Source organism: Bubalus bubalis, chromosome 6 (genome assembly GCF_019923935.1).
Source record: "Bubalus bubalis isolate 160015118507 breed Murrah chromosome 6, NDDB_SH_1, whole genome shotgun sequence".
Lineage (NCBI taxonomy): Eukaryota > Metazoa > Chordata > Mammalia > Artiodactyla > Bovidae > Bubalus > Bubalus bubalis.
Window position 1 is genome coordinate 14,501,533 of NC_059162.1, and position 13,592 is coordinate 14,515,124.

A 13,592-nucleotide genomic window follows, 5' to 3' on the forward strand; every position below is an offset into this window, starting at 1 on the left:
GTGGCAGCAATAGTGAGGACCAGAGCTGAAGCAGGCAGGAAGGCCATTAGGCTGCAGGAAGGACTTCCATTTTTGGTAGAGGTTGCTGGAGCATGAAGGCCCCATCTTCCTCTGCTGGGACTGGAGCGCCCTCTGGTGGTCTGATGGTATCAGGCCGACGGAAGCCCTGGGCCTGCCTTCCCCATTCCCTACAGCAACTCTGAATTGCCCTTTCTAGTCCCCACTCCTCAGACTCCGGACAGGGACCTAAATTGGTGCCTGGAGGCTGGCTGCTTCCAGCTTCTGAGGAGTTAGTGGCAAAAGAATTCCTTATGCTACTCTTAAGCCTCCCGGGGCTCTCTTCCTACTGTGTTCAGAGGTCACCCAAGTTGAGGGTAAGAGTGGCATTCATTCTAGAATAGGAAGAGCTCTCTAGCAGACTGAGCTGTCTTGTAACAAACACACACTTGCTGGAGGGGAATGAGCTCCCTGTCTCTGGAAGCAAGTGCAGTCTGGGCATTGCCCTCATAGAAGACAGCATCCTAGGGGGAGTTCCTTAGTCTCAAGGAGGCAGGATGTTGTCACCAGTCAGGTCTTTTTTCACCTGAGGTTCTAATATTGTGAGTTAGATGGTGCGAGAAACTCCCCAAATTCTCAATGCACAAAAATAAAGGAGTCAGAATCCTTGGTGACCATGGTATTTATCACCCTCAGAGAGCCAGGCTCTGGCTCAGGCTTCACAGTAACTGAGTGATGCTGGTCCAGTGAATCAGCAGTCCCTCGAGTGCCTCACTTGCAGGGTGTGGGGTGGTGGGGTGGGGGTGTGTGAGGCTCTCTCCTCACCATGACCAGTTATAGCCACCTGGCTCCACCATCTCCCCAGCCTTCCACCACCCCTCCCCCAGGGCTCCCTATGGAAAGGCGCTTCTTTCCTGCAGCAGCAGTGATGGGAGCTAATAATGAGGAGCTTCCCCACGGTAGGCTGTCATCCTCTTCTAAAAGGAGAGCATCCTTCCAAGGGCCGGAAGCAAGTTAGGCCTGAGTCTCTGTCTCCTCTGATCCTTGGGCTAAATGCTCATGTTCCCCAGGCACCTGGAGGGCAGGGACGGAGGAGCAGGTGAAGGGTCAGCTCTAGAGGACGGAGACCACAGCTGAAGGGTGAACCCCAGAGGAGCAGGAGCGGGGGAGGAGGGAAAGAGGCAGGTTGGACCAGAGGAGGCGAGGCAGGGAAGGGGGCGTTTGAGCGTGAGAGGGCCCTAAGGGCCTGAGGGGTGGGCACATCTCACCTCCCAGTAAATCTGGTCCTCGTAGCACTGGGAGTCTGGCGGGGAGTCCAGGATGGGCAGCCTCAGCAGGAGCCCTGGTGGCAGTAGGGGACAGGGTGTGAGGCTTTTTGCTGCCCCCATAGGGGAGGTTGCTACCCAGTACCACAGGGCACAGAGGAGCTGGGAGTCATGAGGTCAATGGGATGCCTGGCACAGGCAAATCACAGCAGTGTTTATCAAGCGCCACTTCTGCTAGGCCCTGTGCAAAATGCGTGACAAAGCACTGCCTCCCTGAGTAATCACAGCAACCCTGCAAGGTGACTAGGATCCCTATATTACAGAGAAGGGGACCAAGGTTCAGAGAAGTAACATACTGAAGTGTGCACGGCGGGAACAGATCAAATAGTGTCTGTCATGAGCCACAGCTCGTAAGCTTTCTGTGGGCTCCTCTCCAAGAGGGATGCAGAAAGTGTTTCTTGGGTAAATAAGTAATTAAATGAATGAAATGAACTCTTATTTAAGAATAAGATCTCAAGGAATCTTGAGATCAGGAAGTTGGGGATCTGAGAGCAGGAAGATGGGGATACCGAAGCATACGTTTAATTTTGAAGGCCAGACATCAGGAGGGACTGCCTGGCCTGGCATCAGTGGGCAGGCTGCCTCTGTGGAAGGTTTTTGTGCCCCAGGCCAGCTAGGCCTCTTCCTTCCCGGCCCCTACCCCAGCCCCAGCCCCAGCCCCAGAGAGATGGCGCCACAGGCCTCAGCCTGAGGCTGGGCTGCCCTCTAGTGGGAAGAGGGAGCAGCGCGCCAAGCAGCAGAGGAGAGGGATTGGTCAGCAGGCTTCCCACCTTCCTTTGCGACCAGAAGGGAGAAAGTACCTGCTTGGTCCTCCTTACCTGGAGGAAGTTACCCCTGAACACCATAACCCCACGCAGCTCCTGGCACGATGTAGGTGTTCAATAGAGTAAACGAATGTCAGGGGAATGGGATCGATCCAATGGCCCTTCCTCCAGAGAATCCCCCGCCCCGCCCCGCCGCCGCCGTCGTCTTCTGCCCTCCCTGGGGCTCCTCCTGCCAACTCCTGACCCCAGCCAAGGTCACTCACCTCCAAGGCCCCCACCCACAGAGGCAAATGTCAGTGTGACAAACAGCCCGAAGAGCTGGTGCATGGCCTGAGACGTGGCACTGCGCTGGCCCTCGGCTATGCGTGGAAACACACTCTCCAGGCTGCAGGGAGAGGAGGGTGTGGGGAGACGGATGGAGCACGGAGCCAGGGCTGGTCAGCGCACCAGTGCCGTGCAGCCGAAAGGGCCCTGGGGAGCCTGCCAGGCTGAGTCACCTCCAGGCCTTTGCTCCAACTGAGCCCATTGGAGGGGAACACCCTCCCGCCCAGTGTGCCAGCCACACCCTCACACCTTTCAAGGCTCAGTTTGAGGGTCACTTTTGCTTCCCATCTCCCCTGAGCCCTGATGTTCAAAAATCTATCCTAAGGGTCAGTGTCTCTTCCTTGACCCTTTAATAATGACACTGTTGAAATCATTTATTTAACGACCTTCTGCTGCACTCGACCAAGGACCAAGAAGGCAGTCCCCAGGCTTGTTCACCCCAGTTTCTTCAGCTTCCAGGGTATGGATGAATGAATGAAAGAGAATAGACAGCTTTATTTTGGTCAGGAGCAGGAGCGGGGGAGGAGGGAAAGAAGCAGGTTGGACCAGAGGAGGTGGTTGTGGTCCACAAAAGGAGGAATAGACTGAGGGAGTTAGTTCAGGGTGATAATGATTCCATTGAGGATTGGGGGTGGGGTGAGGGTGGGGAGAACTCACCCATCTCCATAAGCTTCACGGGTGGCCAGCCCAGCCACAAGGCCACCCAGGAGGGCTCCCAGGACCCCCGGCATCCCATGGAGGTTGTGCACGCCACATGTGTCTTGGACTTTGAGTTTGGACTCAAGGATGGGCTGGAGACAGGACACCAATCATGAGTCTCGTGTGTCCCCCTCAGCCAGGCCTGCTGGAGAGGAGGAAGGGTGTGAAGACGCCCTGCCCTGCGCAGGGCCCAGGGGCTTATGTACCGTGATGAACTTGTACCCCAGTGTGGAGATGGCCCCAGCCAGGAAGCCAGCCGCCAGAGCCCCAAAGGGTGTCAGCATCATTTCAGCTGATGTCCCCACTACAACCCCTCCGGCCAGCGCTGCGTTCTGCACGTGGACCTAAGGGAGCACAGAAGAGCAAGGCTCTGGAGGCCTTTTCTGATGTCACAGCCACACCCACCCCAAGCCCGCCCACCAGTGCCACCTGCTGCTTCTCCACCGTCTAATCCTCTACCTCACACGCGGTCCTAGCCTCACCGCCTGCTCTGGCCCCAACGCCTCCAGTGCATCTGCAGCCCCCTGAGCCTCTGCCCTTACCTGTCCCCCTGGAGGATCAACCTTGCAGGGTCTCAGACCTCTCCCTGGCCTCCCGGCCCACCCCTCAGCCTCTCCCCACGCCTCTTCCCCATACCATGTCCAGCCGCCCATCCCCCCCAACAAGGGCTGACAAGGCGAAGGTGCTGAGGGTGCTGGCGGTCAAGGAGTAGTATGTGTTGAGAGCGGTCCGATGCTGCCCGTCCCCCAGGGCAGTGGGTGCAGAGTTGAAACTAGGCCAGAAGATCCACAGGAAGATGGTCCCTAAACGGTGGGCAGAAAGGCGGAATGAGAGGAAGTAAGTGACTCCCTCGCAAGGTACAAGTTGTGTAACTGCAGTCAAGTCACCTACTCTCATCAGCCTCAGTTTCCTCATCTGTAAAATGGGGATAGTGACGCATACCTCAGGAAGTGAGGACTCAATGAGATGATGCATACCAAGTACCTAACCACAGCTTGTTACTTTAGTCAGTGTCAGTCGCTCAGTCATGTCCGACTCTGCGACCACGTGGACTGTAGCCCGCCAGGCTCCTCTGTCCAAGGGATTCTTCAGGCAAGAGTACTAGAGTGGATAGCTATTCCTTTCTCCAGGAGAGCTTCCAGACATCAAACACAGGTCTCCTGCATTGCAGCTGGATTCTTTACCAGCCGAGCCACCAGGGAAATCCAACCATGGCCTCGTTGTGTTCAGTAGCTCAGTCGGGTCCGACTCTTTGCGACCCCGTGGACTGCAGCACACCAGGCTTCCCTGTCCTTCACCATCTCTTGGAGCTTGCCCAAACTCATGTCCATTGAGTCGATGATGCCATCCAACTATCTCATCCTCTGTCGTCCCCTTCTCTTCCCACCTTCAATCTTTCCCAACATCAGGGTCTTTTCCAGTGAGTCAGTTCTTCACATCAGGTGGCCAAAGCATTGCAGCTTCAGCTTCAGTCCTTCCAATGAATATTCAGGGTTGATTTCCTTTAGGATTGACTGGTTTGGTCTCCTTATTGTCCAAGGGACTCTCAAGTGTCTTCCATGGCCTAGCTGGTACTAAATGTCTAACAACTGGTACCACTGAAGGGTACTGGCATGAGAGGGCGTAAGTTACTTGGTTGACAACCACGGGGGGTGGGGAGGGGTTGAGTTTTTTTTAAGTATCAGAAAAGGAAAGAAAAAAAAGGCAAAGGGCACCACATATCAGGCACGAATCTGGTACTTGATATCCATAACAGGAAAATCATTTGTTTTATAACCTCAACTGCCACCTGGAGAGGGTGGGCCCCGGCCTGAGCACTGATGGGCTGGGCCTCGGCGTCTCGGGCAGGAACTGGGAGCTCCATAGGCCTTGCTGCCCTGTGAGGTTCCCAGGTCAGTCCTGGAGGGAGAGGTGGGGGGCAAGGGAGGAGGGGGGCTGGGGGCCCTGTGGGGCAGGGCCAGCGTGGCAGAGAGGCTTGAGGGAGTGCCCCTTAGTTCTGAGTGGTCCTTGGGTTGCGATGTAGCTTCTGCACCTCCATAGTCTGCAGTAAAATCTACCGCACATACACATGTGTCTTCTGAGAAGAGTTTTGGGAGGAATCAAGGAAGAGACCCATTTTCCTGTCCAGCAGGAGCTGGGAGGCAGAGGAAATCTGAGAATGTAAGCCTCCCAGGAAAGCACAGAAATCTCCGGGAGGCCTCTGGACTTCAAACCAAACTTATCAAAGGGCAAGGAGGCCTCCTCTGACCTAGGGTTCCATGAGCTCTGTTTCACAACACACCCAGATGTGAGCAAGAAACACAAGGCTAGTCTCTTCTTTATGTAAGAATGGGCACTTCAGTAACTACTCAATACTACCTTCAAAAAGGTAAAATATCAATTTCCTTTCCTGACTCATCAGTGAATGGACAGGAGCAGAGGTGCAGGCTTAGAAGAAGTAGGTGGTGACGAGGGTGCTTGCAGGCCAGACCCTACTCCTCCCAGGGGTGACCTGTAACCTCTCCTTCTCTCCTGAGAGTGCCGGGGCTTCCAGGAAATCTCCTGGGAGGAAGTGTCCTCAGGAGGTGGGAGGCAGCACCAAGGGAACAGGCCTAGAGGTTACAGATGGGGAGAAGCTGAGTCTGGCTGGAGAGAGAGGGGGAGAAAGAGGTAGGGAGTCGGGAGGGGAAGGGGAGCAAATTACTGCACAGGCCAGTATGCCTGACTGAGGAGTCCAGTATTTAACTGTGGGTAGGGGGACCCTGAAGGCCTTTAAACAGAGATAGGTACCATCAGACTTGGATTTAGAAAGGCCCCTGAGATGGATCTCGGGCTTCCCTGGTGGCTCAGACAGTAAAGAATCTGCCTGCGATGCAGGAGACCTGGATTCAATCCCTGGGTCAGGAAGATCCCCTGGAAGAGGGTAAGGCAATCCACTCTAGTATTCTTGCCTGAAGAATCCCATGGACAAAGGAGCCTGGCGGGCTACAGTCCACAGGGTCACAAAGAGTTGGACAAGACTGAGTGACTAACACCTTCATGAACATTTTCTGGGATGGAGCCCTGAGATCCATGAGCTCTGAGTTCTAAGAACCTGTCATAAAACTACCAAAAATGATAAGCAAGGGTCCCCAGGCTCTGATGGAAGAGTCCGAGTTGGAAGGGAGTTCCCTGCCAGAACCCCAAGACTTATAGGTGGTACCCCGAGACCAGGCCTGGATATGAACTGGCCCCTCACCCACCACACCTCAGGAGGCCTCACCAATCATAGCAAAGAGGTCCGAATGGTAGACGGAGCCCTGGCAATGCTTGCTGTTCTCCAGTTGGGGCCTATAGAGGACCCGGGAGAGGATCAGCCCGAAGTAAGCGCCAAAAGTGTGGATAGTCATGGAGCCTCCTGCGTCCTTCACCTGGGGAGGTGGGGCTGAGGTGGAGGGGCAGCCCCTTGCCCCACTCCTGCCCCATGCCTTCCCTGTTCAGGGCCTGGCCATGCCCACTCCGCACCCCATCCCCATCCAAACTCACCTCCAGGAGGCTAAGCAGGACAAACTCGTTGAGGCCAAACAGCACCACCTCCAGCAGGGCCATGAGCAGCAGCTGAACCGGCCCAGTCTTGCCCAGTACGGCCCCAAAGGAGATAAGCACGGCCGCAGCACAGAAGTCAGCATTGATCATGCTGGGGGATTCGGATGGGGCGGGTGAGGGGGGCTGGAAACAAGGGCAGCCCAGGGGGATGGGGAGGGGGCAATGAATGCACCAGGCTAAATTCTTCCCTGGGAGGTGGGACAGGATCACCTCCCTGTTTTGTAGAGATTCTGGGGTTTGGCAAACAAAGCCCAGGACAAGTGGAAGAACCAGATTTTGAATCAACAGCAAGCACTGCCCTTTTCCATGATGCTGTCTATCCTCCCAACAGTTCATGAGTAATAAGGGGCCTAAAGGGAGGTGTGGGTCAAGGATGGGAGAAGAAATCAGACAACAAGAACAGGCAGGGTACCTAAAAGAAATTGACTGACGGGTCAAAAACCTAGGTCAGGGAGCAGACTTGAAAGACCAGGCTTGAGCTGGGTCCCTTGGGCAGGGTCCTCCCAGGTAGACCTAGGGGAGCCAGGGAGGCCACTGCTGCCCACCTCTCCATGCCTACAAGGATGTAGCCACCACGGAAGGAGTGGAAGAAGCCCTGGATGAGCGTGGACCACTGCAGGGCAAAGGCGGCCAGGAGGAAGGTGAAGCCCACGCTGCTGAAGCCGTAGCGCTGCAGGAAGACCATGAGGAAGCCGAAACCCAAGAAGATCATGGCATGCACATCCTGGAAGCCTGCAAGGGGGCATTTGGGACTACTCAGGCCACCACCCATAGACCAATCAGCAATCCTGCTGCACCCTCCAGCTCTCACTAGCCAGTGCCACCTTGAGGCTGGAGCCAAGCCTATAAAATTCCCCAAGGCGTGGCCAGGCCTCCCAGCCTGGCTCACCAGCGCAGAGCTGCCCAGCCTGGAGCAGTGGGACCCCCACCATCCCTGTTGTCCCCAGGTCAGAGCAAGAGAGTAGAGCCTTCTGCTCTCTTCTCTACCCTACTCAACTGCCCAATCCCTGGGTCATTATGACCGGGGAAAAGCCCCACCTTTCCTGTGTGGTTTCCTGCAGCAACCCCTGCCCTCTGTGATGGAAATTCTCTTCCCCTTCTGGCCTTTGTGCTGGAAGTTCATCTTGACATCTAACCTCCATTCCTCATGCTTCAGAATCTATTCCTCTCCACTTTTAGGGTTTTAAATTTTACAAATTAATTGATAAAATAACTGTTAACTTTGTAGAACTGTATAAAATAACTTTAATAACTTTGTTAAGAGGTTATCTCAGGGAAAAAAGGAATTGAAGGCAGGGGGAGGGCTGCTGAGCCATACAACTCTGGTGCAAATAACGCCCCCTGGATATTTGCAATATGGCCACTTATGAATAAGAAGATTTATGGGAAAGATTTTACCCTATAGTTTGCTTCTTTCTATAATTTGGATATCTTAATTTTATAGATGAATCACTTGAATTTTTTAAGTGTCAGTGGGGTTTCTGGGGAGGGACACTTGGGGTCTTTTCTGTTTGCTTTCCAGTCTGTGTACAAAAATCTAAAATAATAAGCAGCCATATTGAAAATGAGATACATACAACAATTTGCTTTGTATTATTTTGTTCTGTACCCCTCCAACCATCTACTCGTAAACAGGGCTAGAAACACAACCTCGGGTGATGTTCAGCCAGTACATCTCGTCCTGTTTCCTTTGTCTTGGGTCTATGTATCAGTAATGCTGTGCTATCCTTGGCTTTAATTGAGAAACACTTAGAGGAACATTTGAGTGCATTATTGCATCTGTTGTAAATAACTTATTGAGAAACAGGGTTGACCAACCATGACCCTAAACTCTCCTTTCATAGCTCCAGGTGGGAAATTTCTCCTGGAACTTAGTCCTAGGAAATGTCATCTCCCCTAAGGAACAAGGAACTGATCTGCTTTCCTTCACTCATGTGTTAGATGTTTACTAAGAAGTCATAGAACTAAAAATAAATAAACAAACAAAAAAACCTAAGCAGTCATGCATCAGACTCTGGGAATGTAGCTATTGCTGGAAGACAGACATCAAAGGAATCAAAGAATCACGTATGTGAGGCTTCCTTTATTCTGATGAGAACATGTAACTGTCCATATTTCCCCTTTTTCTTGGCTGCCTATAGCTCAAAGCTACATTGGAATTTCAACTATATCAGCTATAGGCCTTCACAGTGTTCATTATTTGTGTTCTTCTCTGCTTTTCGTATAACTGAAATTCACATGTTTTTGTTGTAAATGAATTCAAGTAGAAAGAGGCAGATCACAAAGAAAAAAAATCACAATCACCTTTTTTGTTTAAAGGTAAAGAAGCAACAACAAGGGATTTCCCTGATGGTCCAGTGGCTAAGACTCTCTGCTCCCAATGCAGAGGGCCTGGGTTCAATCCCTGGTTAGGGAACTAGATCCCACATGCGGCTACTAAAGATCCCGAGGGCCACATCTAAGACCCAGCATGGCCAAACAAATAAAGAAGAACCATCAACAAGCCAAATTTGTACTACTGAACTTCAGAATGCAATCAATAACTTTGAGAGAAGCAAATTTGTGTGTGTGTGTGCTGAGTGTGGGCTGATGGGAAAGGAGTTTGCAAGCCCCTGCAGAGGGCTGGGTACACGCAGCCCCCAGGCCAAGGGGGTGAAGGTCCAGTGGCCTCATTAGATGTCCCCACCACTGCGCCCCTTCTCCAGCCCTGCCCACTCCTCAAGTCGCCCAGATCGCTCTTCCCTTTCAGATCTTAAAACCCAACAGAAAAGGAGAGGTGTTGTTTAGATCTCAGTGTGCAGCCTTAGCTCTTTCAGCCTCCCCATCTGACTTGCTTTCTCCTTGTGCAAACAGTAAAGGGGAAGCCATGTCTGTTCTTTTGCCCAAGGACAGCAAGACAACAAACGGGGCTGGGTCACAGGGCTCTGTGCCCAAACCGCTCCAGAACTTGTCTTAAATAGCAATAACATTTACATCTCCCACCTGGGGGTTGTTTGGAATCAAAACTCAATCCAGTGGCTTTTCACCTGGAATCTAAACACCAAGAAATCTCCTTTATTTGTTCCATTCCATGGAATGTTCCACACAGACATTCTCTGTGGGTTGTGGAGGGTAAGGGGCTATTCCAGGTGGAGGCAGGGGGATAGATATGATGACCCCTCAACATTCCCTTCAGGGGATCCCTGGGTCCAGCAGCATGGAGCCTGTTTCCCATCACATCCCCAACGCCTCCAAACTCATGCACCTTTGGCTGGAGAGAAGATAAAAGCCCTCCAGGGCCACCTATTACCCTCCCTCCTTCCCTTACTGCCTCTCCCCAACCCCACCAGATGATTCCTGAACAAGGTTAGACTGTAGGACAAGGGAACAGTGACAACTGGGGCTTTAGCATCTCACAGAGCTGGCTTTAAATTCCAGCACACGCATGCACACACACACACACACACACACACACACACACACATCTCTACACTTCTCACTGTGTGACCTTGGACAAGTCACTTAACCTCTCTAAGCCTCAGTTTCCTCGTCTGTAAAGTGAGGATATAAAATATGAGTAGCAGGAAAAAGGGAGTGGTGAGCTGCGGAGACCATCTCTCCCCACCACTCTACCTCCACCTGCCTTTAAGAGGGCAGATTGGGCTGTATTCTCCTAGAAGAGTCACAAACCACTCTGGTCCCAGTCACACACACTGCTACCCCCACCACAGGAAGATCCTGTTTCCATCTGTCCTAAATCCCTCTTCTTGCAAGTAAGGTCTCAGAGACAGACAAAAAAGAACCAAACTGTCCATATTTTTTCTTAGAACCCTTTCTCATCTTGGCTTCTGCGTCCCCTGCACACTTAGACTTTCCCCCTAGTCTTTTCCCCCTCTTATTTTCCATGACTTATCTCATGGAATAAGAGGTTTGTAATGTGGAGGAAATGCTGAAGATGGGGAGTCAAGAGGCCGGGTTCTAGGTGGGCTGACTTGCTGTGTTATCTTGCACAGTGGCATTACCTCTCTGGTTCTCTCTCCACCTCGGAGAGGAGTGAACCAGCTGGGCTCTGAAGGCCCTTCCTGTAGAGATAACAGGCAGACACTCAGAGCAGCCATGCCCTTGGCGTTGGCTAGTCCCACTGCCTAACAACAGCGGCAAAACGCCCTTTCATCTCCCAAATCAAAGGGCAGTGGCCACACCACCCTCTGGCCCTGACCACTTCTCCTGGACACAGGGACGGTGAAGACTCGGCGCATCAAAGCCCCAGGCTCCAGGGACCTCACACCTCCCTCCTTTCCAACCCATCCCCAGGGTCCCAAGTCCACAGGGACAAAAACCTCGTGCAGAAAGAGGTAGGATTCCCACTGCTGTTCCTCCTACTGCAATCCAGGGACAGAAAGCTGTGCATTCAGGACAGTTTATCATGCAACAGAGGGGCAAGGAAGGTCAGGGAGGCCTTTGAAGCAAGCAGGGCTTGGAGGCATTGATTGGGGCCCATGGGAGAAGCAAATAGGGGGTCATGACAGGCAGCCAGGTCAGACTCTAGAGCAAGAGCTTACAACTCTCAGTCCATGAACTGTTCTCCATCCAACTCCCCATCTCTCTGGACAAATGCATGACCCCAAGAGCTTCCCATCCCAGCTCTGTGGCTTTGATTTCAGCATCCATGGCTCACTTATGCAGCCAAAATTGGGATGAAATGTGGGAAAGGAGGAGCTGTAGTCCCCTCTGCCTAGGACCAAGCCTCCACCAATACTTTGGCCACCTGATGCAAAGAGCTAACTCACTGGAAAACACCCTGATGCTGGGAAAGACTGAGGGCAGGAGGAAAAGGGGCCGACAGAGGATGAGATGGTTGGATGGCATCACTGACTCAAAGGACATGAATTTGAGCAGACTCTGGGAGATGGTGAAGGACAGGGGAGCCTGGCGTGCTGCATTCCATGGGGTCATAAACAGTTGGACACGATGGAGCGACTGAACAAAATCAAGCCTCCGCTTCACCCTCTCAGTTCTCAGCACTGTGAGCTTCATGGTGTTGGGGTTGGGGCTGGAAGAGAGTCAGGTGAGGACAGCTGCCACCAGCTCTGCACACAGAAAGTAAGGTAATAAAAGCTGGGGTTTTTATAGGAGACACCCACATTCTGGGCCTTGTTTGAATGTATATCTTTCAAATGGAGGCACCTTTCTTCTCATTGCTCAGATGGGGGAAACTCAGATGAGGCTTAGAGACCTGCTCAAACATTTGTAACAAACCCTGGGAGATTTGGTGCCCTTGGTCCTAGCTGCCCAGGGCCTGAGTCACAAGGCTGGTCCCCCAACCTTGAGGGAGAGGCTCTGTCCTCAACATGAAGCAGGGGCTTAAACTTCTCCTTCCTGGGCCTTGTCAGCAGGCAGGTGAGCTGCGGTGCTAAGAGCTTAGGATGCTGCTGCTGCTGCTAAGTCACTTCAGTTGTGTCCGACTCTGTACGACCCCATAGATGGGCAGCCCACCAGGCTCCCCCATCCCTGGGATTCTCCAGACAAGAACACTGGAGTGGGTTGCCACTTCCTTCTCCAATGCATGAAAGTGAAAGTGAAGTCATGTCCGACTCTTAGCAACCCCATGGACTGCAGCCTACCAGGCTTCTCCGTCCATGGGATTTTCCAGGCGAGAGTACTGGAGTGGGGTGCCATTGCCTTCTCTGAAGAGCTTAGGATGACCAAGTCCTAGTTCCAGCTCTGTCACACACATACTAGGTGATCCTGAATAAATCACAGCCCCTTTGAGCCTCAACTTCCTTCTCTGTGAAATGGGTTAATGACCCTGCCTTTCCTCCTCCTCAGGGCTGTGGGGCGGCTACTCTGTGATTGGCTGGTGGATAGAAAAAATGGTGGTCATTTTTTCTCTGACTCTGGAAGAACCAGCTTTGGGGGACTGGGGAAGAAATGTCTGAGCCCACTGGCCTTGGCTGCCTTCACAGCTATTACCTGCATCACTGTCTCCCCCACCCCACCCCCTACCTCCCCTGCCCAAAGGATTTCTTTTTCTCCTTGTGTTCAGGGTGGAGGCCTGAGAAAGACAAAGTCTCTAGGCAAAGCCCAGCTAGGCCAACAAGAGAGTAGGTAAAGCTGGAGCTTCAGATTTGGGTTCAAATCCCAGCTCACTCACTTCTAACAGCAAGACCCTGAACCAGCCAACTAACCTCTCTTAGCTCAGTTTCCCCATCTTTGTCTACTTCACAGACTAAAGGAGAAAATGCATGTGCCGCCCTTGGCATAATACCTGGAACGTGGCAGACACTAGTGAAAGGATATTTTTATAAATCTGGGGCACCTTCATCTCAAAGCAAGAGGGTAGCCTACCTAGGGGTAGATCTGGACTCCCTCCCAAGACACCAGAGAAACCTAGGGTCTTAGCTTCCCGCGCGCCCTCACCCGCACTCACTTGGGTAGCGAAAGTAAAATTCATTGTCCGCGTTACTGTGGTTGCCCCAGTGCCAGAGGGCAGCGTCGGTTTCACGGTTGTAGCGGACAAAGACTGCAAAGAGGATGGCGGTGGCGCCCTGGAGGAAGAGGCACAGCAGGGGCAGCTGCAGTCGCCGGCCCGCGGAGCGGCGGGGAGACCAGGCCATGGGACAGAGGCTGCGAGTCTCCGACTCGGTTGTGGCTCTAGGCGCGTGGCGCGAGCAGACAGTCCAGGGGCGGGCGGGGCGAGCCAGGCCCCGCCCACTGAGCTAGGCCCCGCCCACCACGAGGAGGCTTGCCAGGGCCTTGTTACCCGCGCTCAGTTACCCATCCGAGTTCCCGGAAGCAGGGTGTCGCGGGGAAGGTCAGGGCCTGGGCCCCAGACGTGAGGCGGGGCGAGAAGTGGGAGAGGATGGGGCGTTCGTAGCCCCAAGTCCTCTTTCCTTTGGCCCAGCTGACCCTGATGCCGTTCCGTTGGGACAGATCCTTG

At 53.1% G+C, this 13,592-nt stretch overlaps 1 protein-coding gene across 4 annotated transcripts; it reads right to left on the reverse strand.

Annotated features, from left to right (window-relative positions):
• Window positions 1-661: 661 nt before the first annotated feature.
• On the reverse strand, window positions 662-13,355 carry RHBG (Rh family B glycoprotein). Of its 4 annotated transcripts, XM_006051979.4 has the most exons (10): window positions 13,083-13,348; window positions 7,219-7,405; window positions 6,614-6,764; window positions 6,351-6,498; window positions 3,746-3,912; window positions 3,316-3,453; window positions 3,068-3,201; window positions 2,350-2,471; window positions 1,266-1,339; window positions 662-1,071 (listed from the first exon to the last, which is right to left on the reverse strand). In XM_006051979.4, exons 1-10 carry the CDS (start codon window positions 13,267-13,269, stop codon window positions 1,012-1,014), a joined length of 1,368 nt encoding a protein of 455 aa, XP_006052041.3. In that variant the 5' UTR covers window positions 13,270-13,348; the 3' UTR covers window positions 662-1,011. The 4 variants fall into 4 exon arrangements, with proteins under 4 accessions (XP_006052041.3, XP_044800172.2, XP_044800174.2 ...); XM_044944237.2 differs by lacking the exon at window positions 2,350-2,471 and having other exon boundaries at window positions 13,083-13,351; XM_044944239.2 differs by lacking the exons at window positions 2,350-2,471; window positions 3,316-3,453 and having other exon boundaries at window positions 3,068-3,251; window positions 13,083-13,355.
• Window positions 13,356-13,592: the final 237 nt, after the last annotated feature.

Coding starts and splice junctions, on each gene's coding strand:
- RHBG (XM_006051979.4), bottom strand. CDS start 13,269: ATGGCCTGGTCTCCCCGCCGCTCCGCGGGCCGGCGACTGCAGCTGCCC. Junction 3,454..3,745: donor GGGATGGGCGGCTGGACATG/GTATGGGGAAGA, acceptor GTGCTCCCTTAG/GTCCACGTGCAGAACGCAGC. Junction 1,072..1,265: donor AGGACCAGATTTACTGGGAG/GTGAGATGTGCC, acceptor CCTGCCCTCCAG/GTGCCTGGGGAACATGAGCA.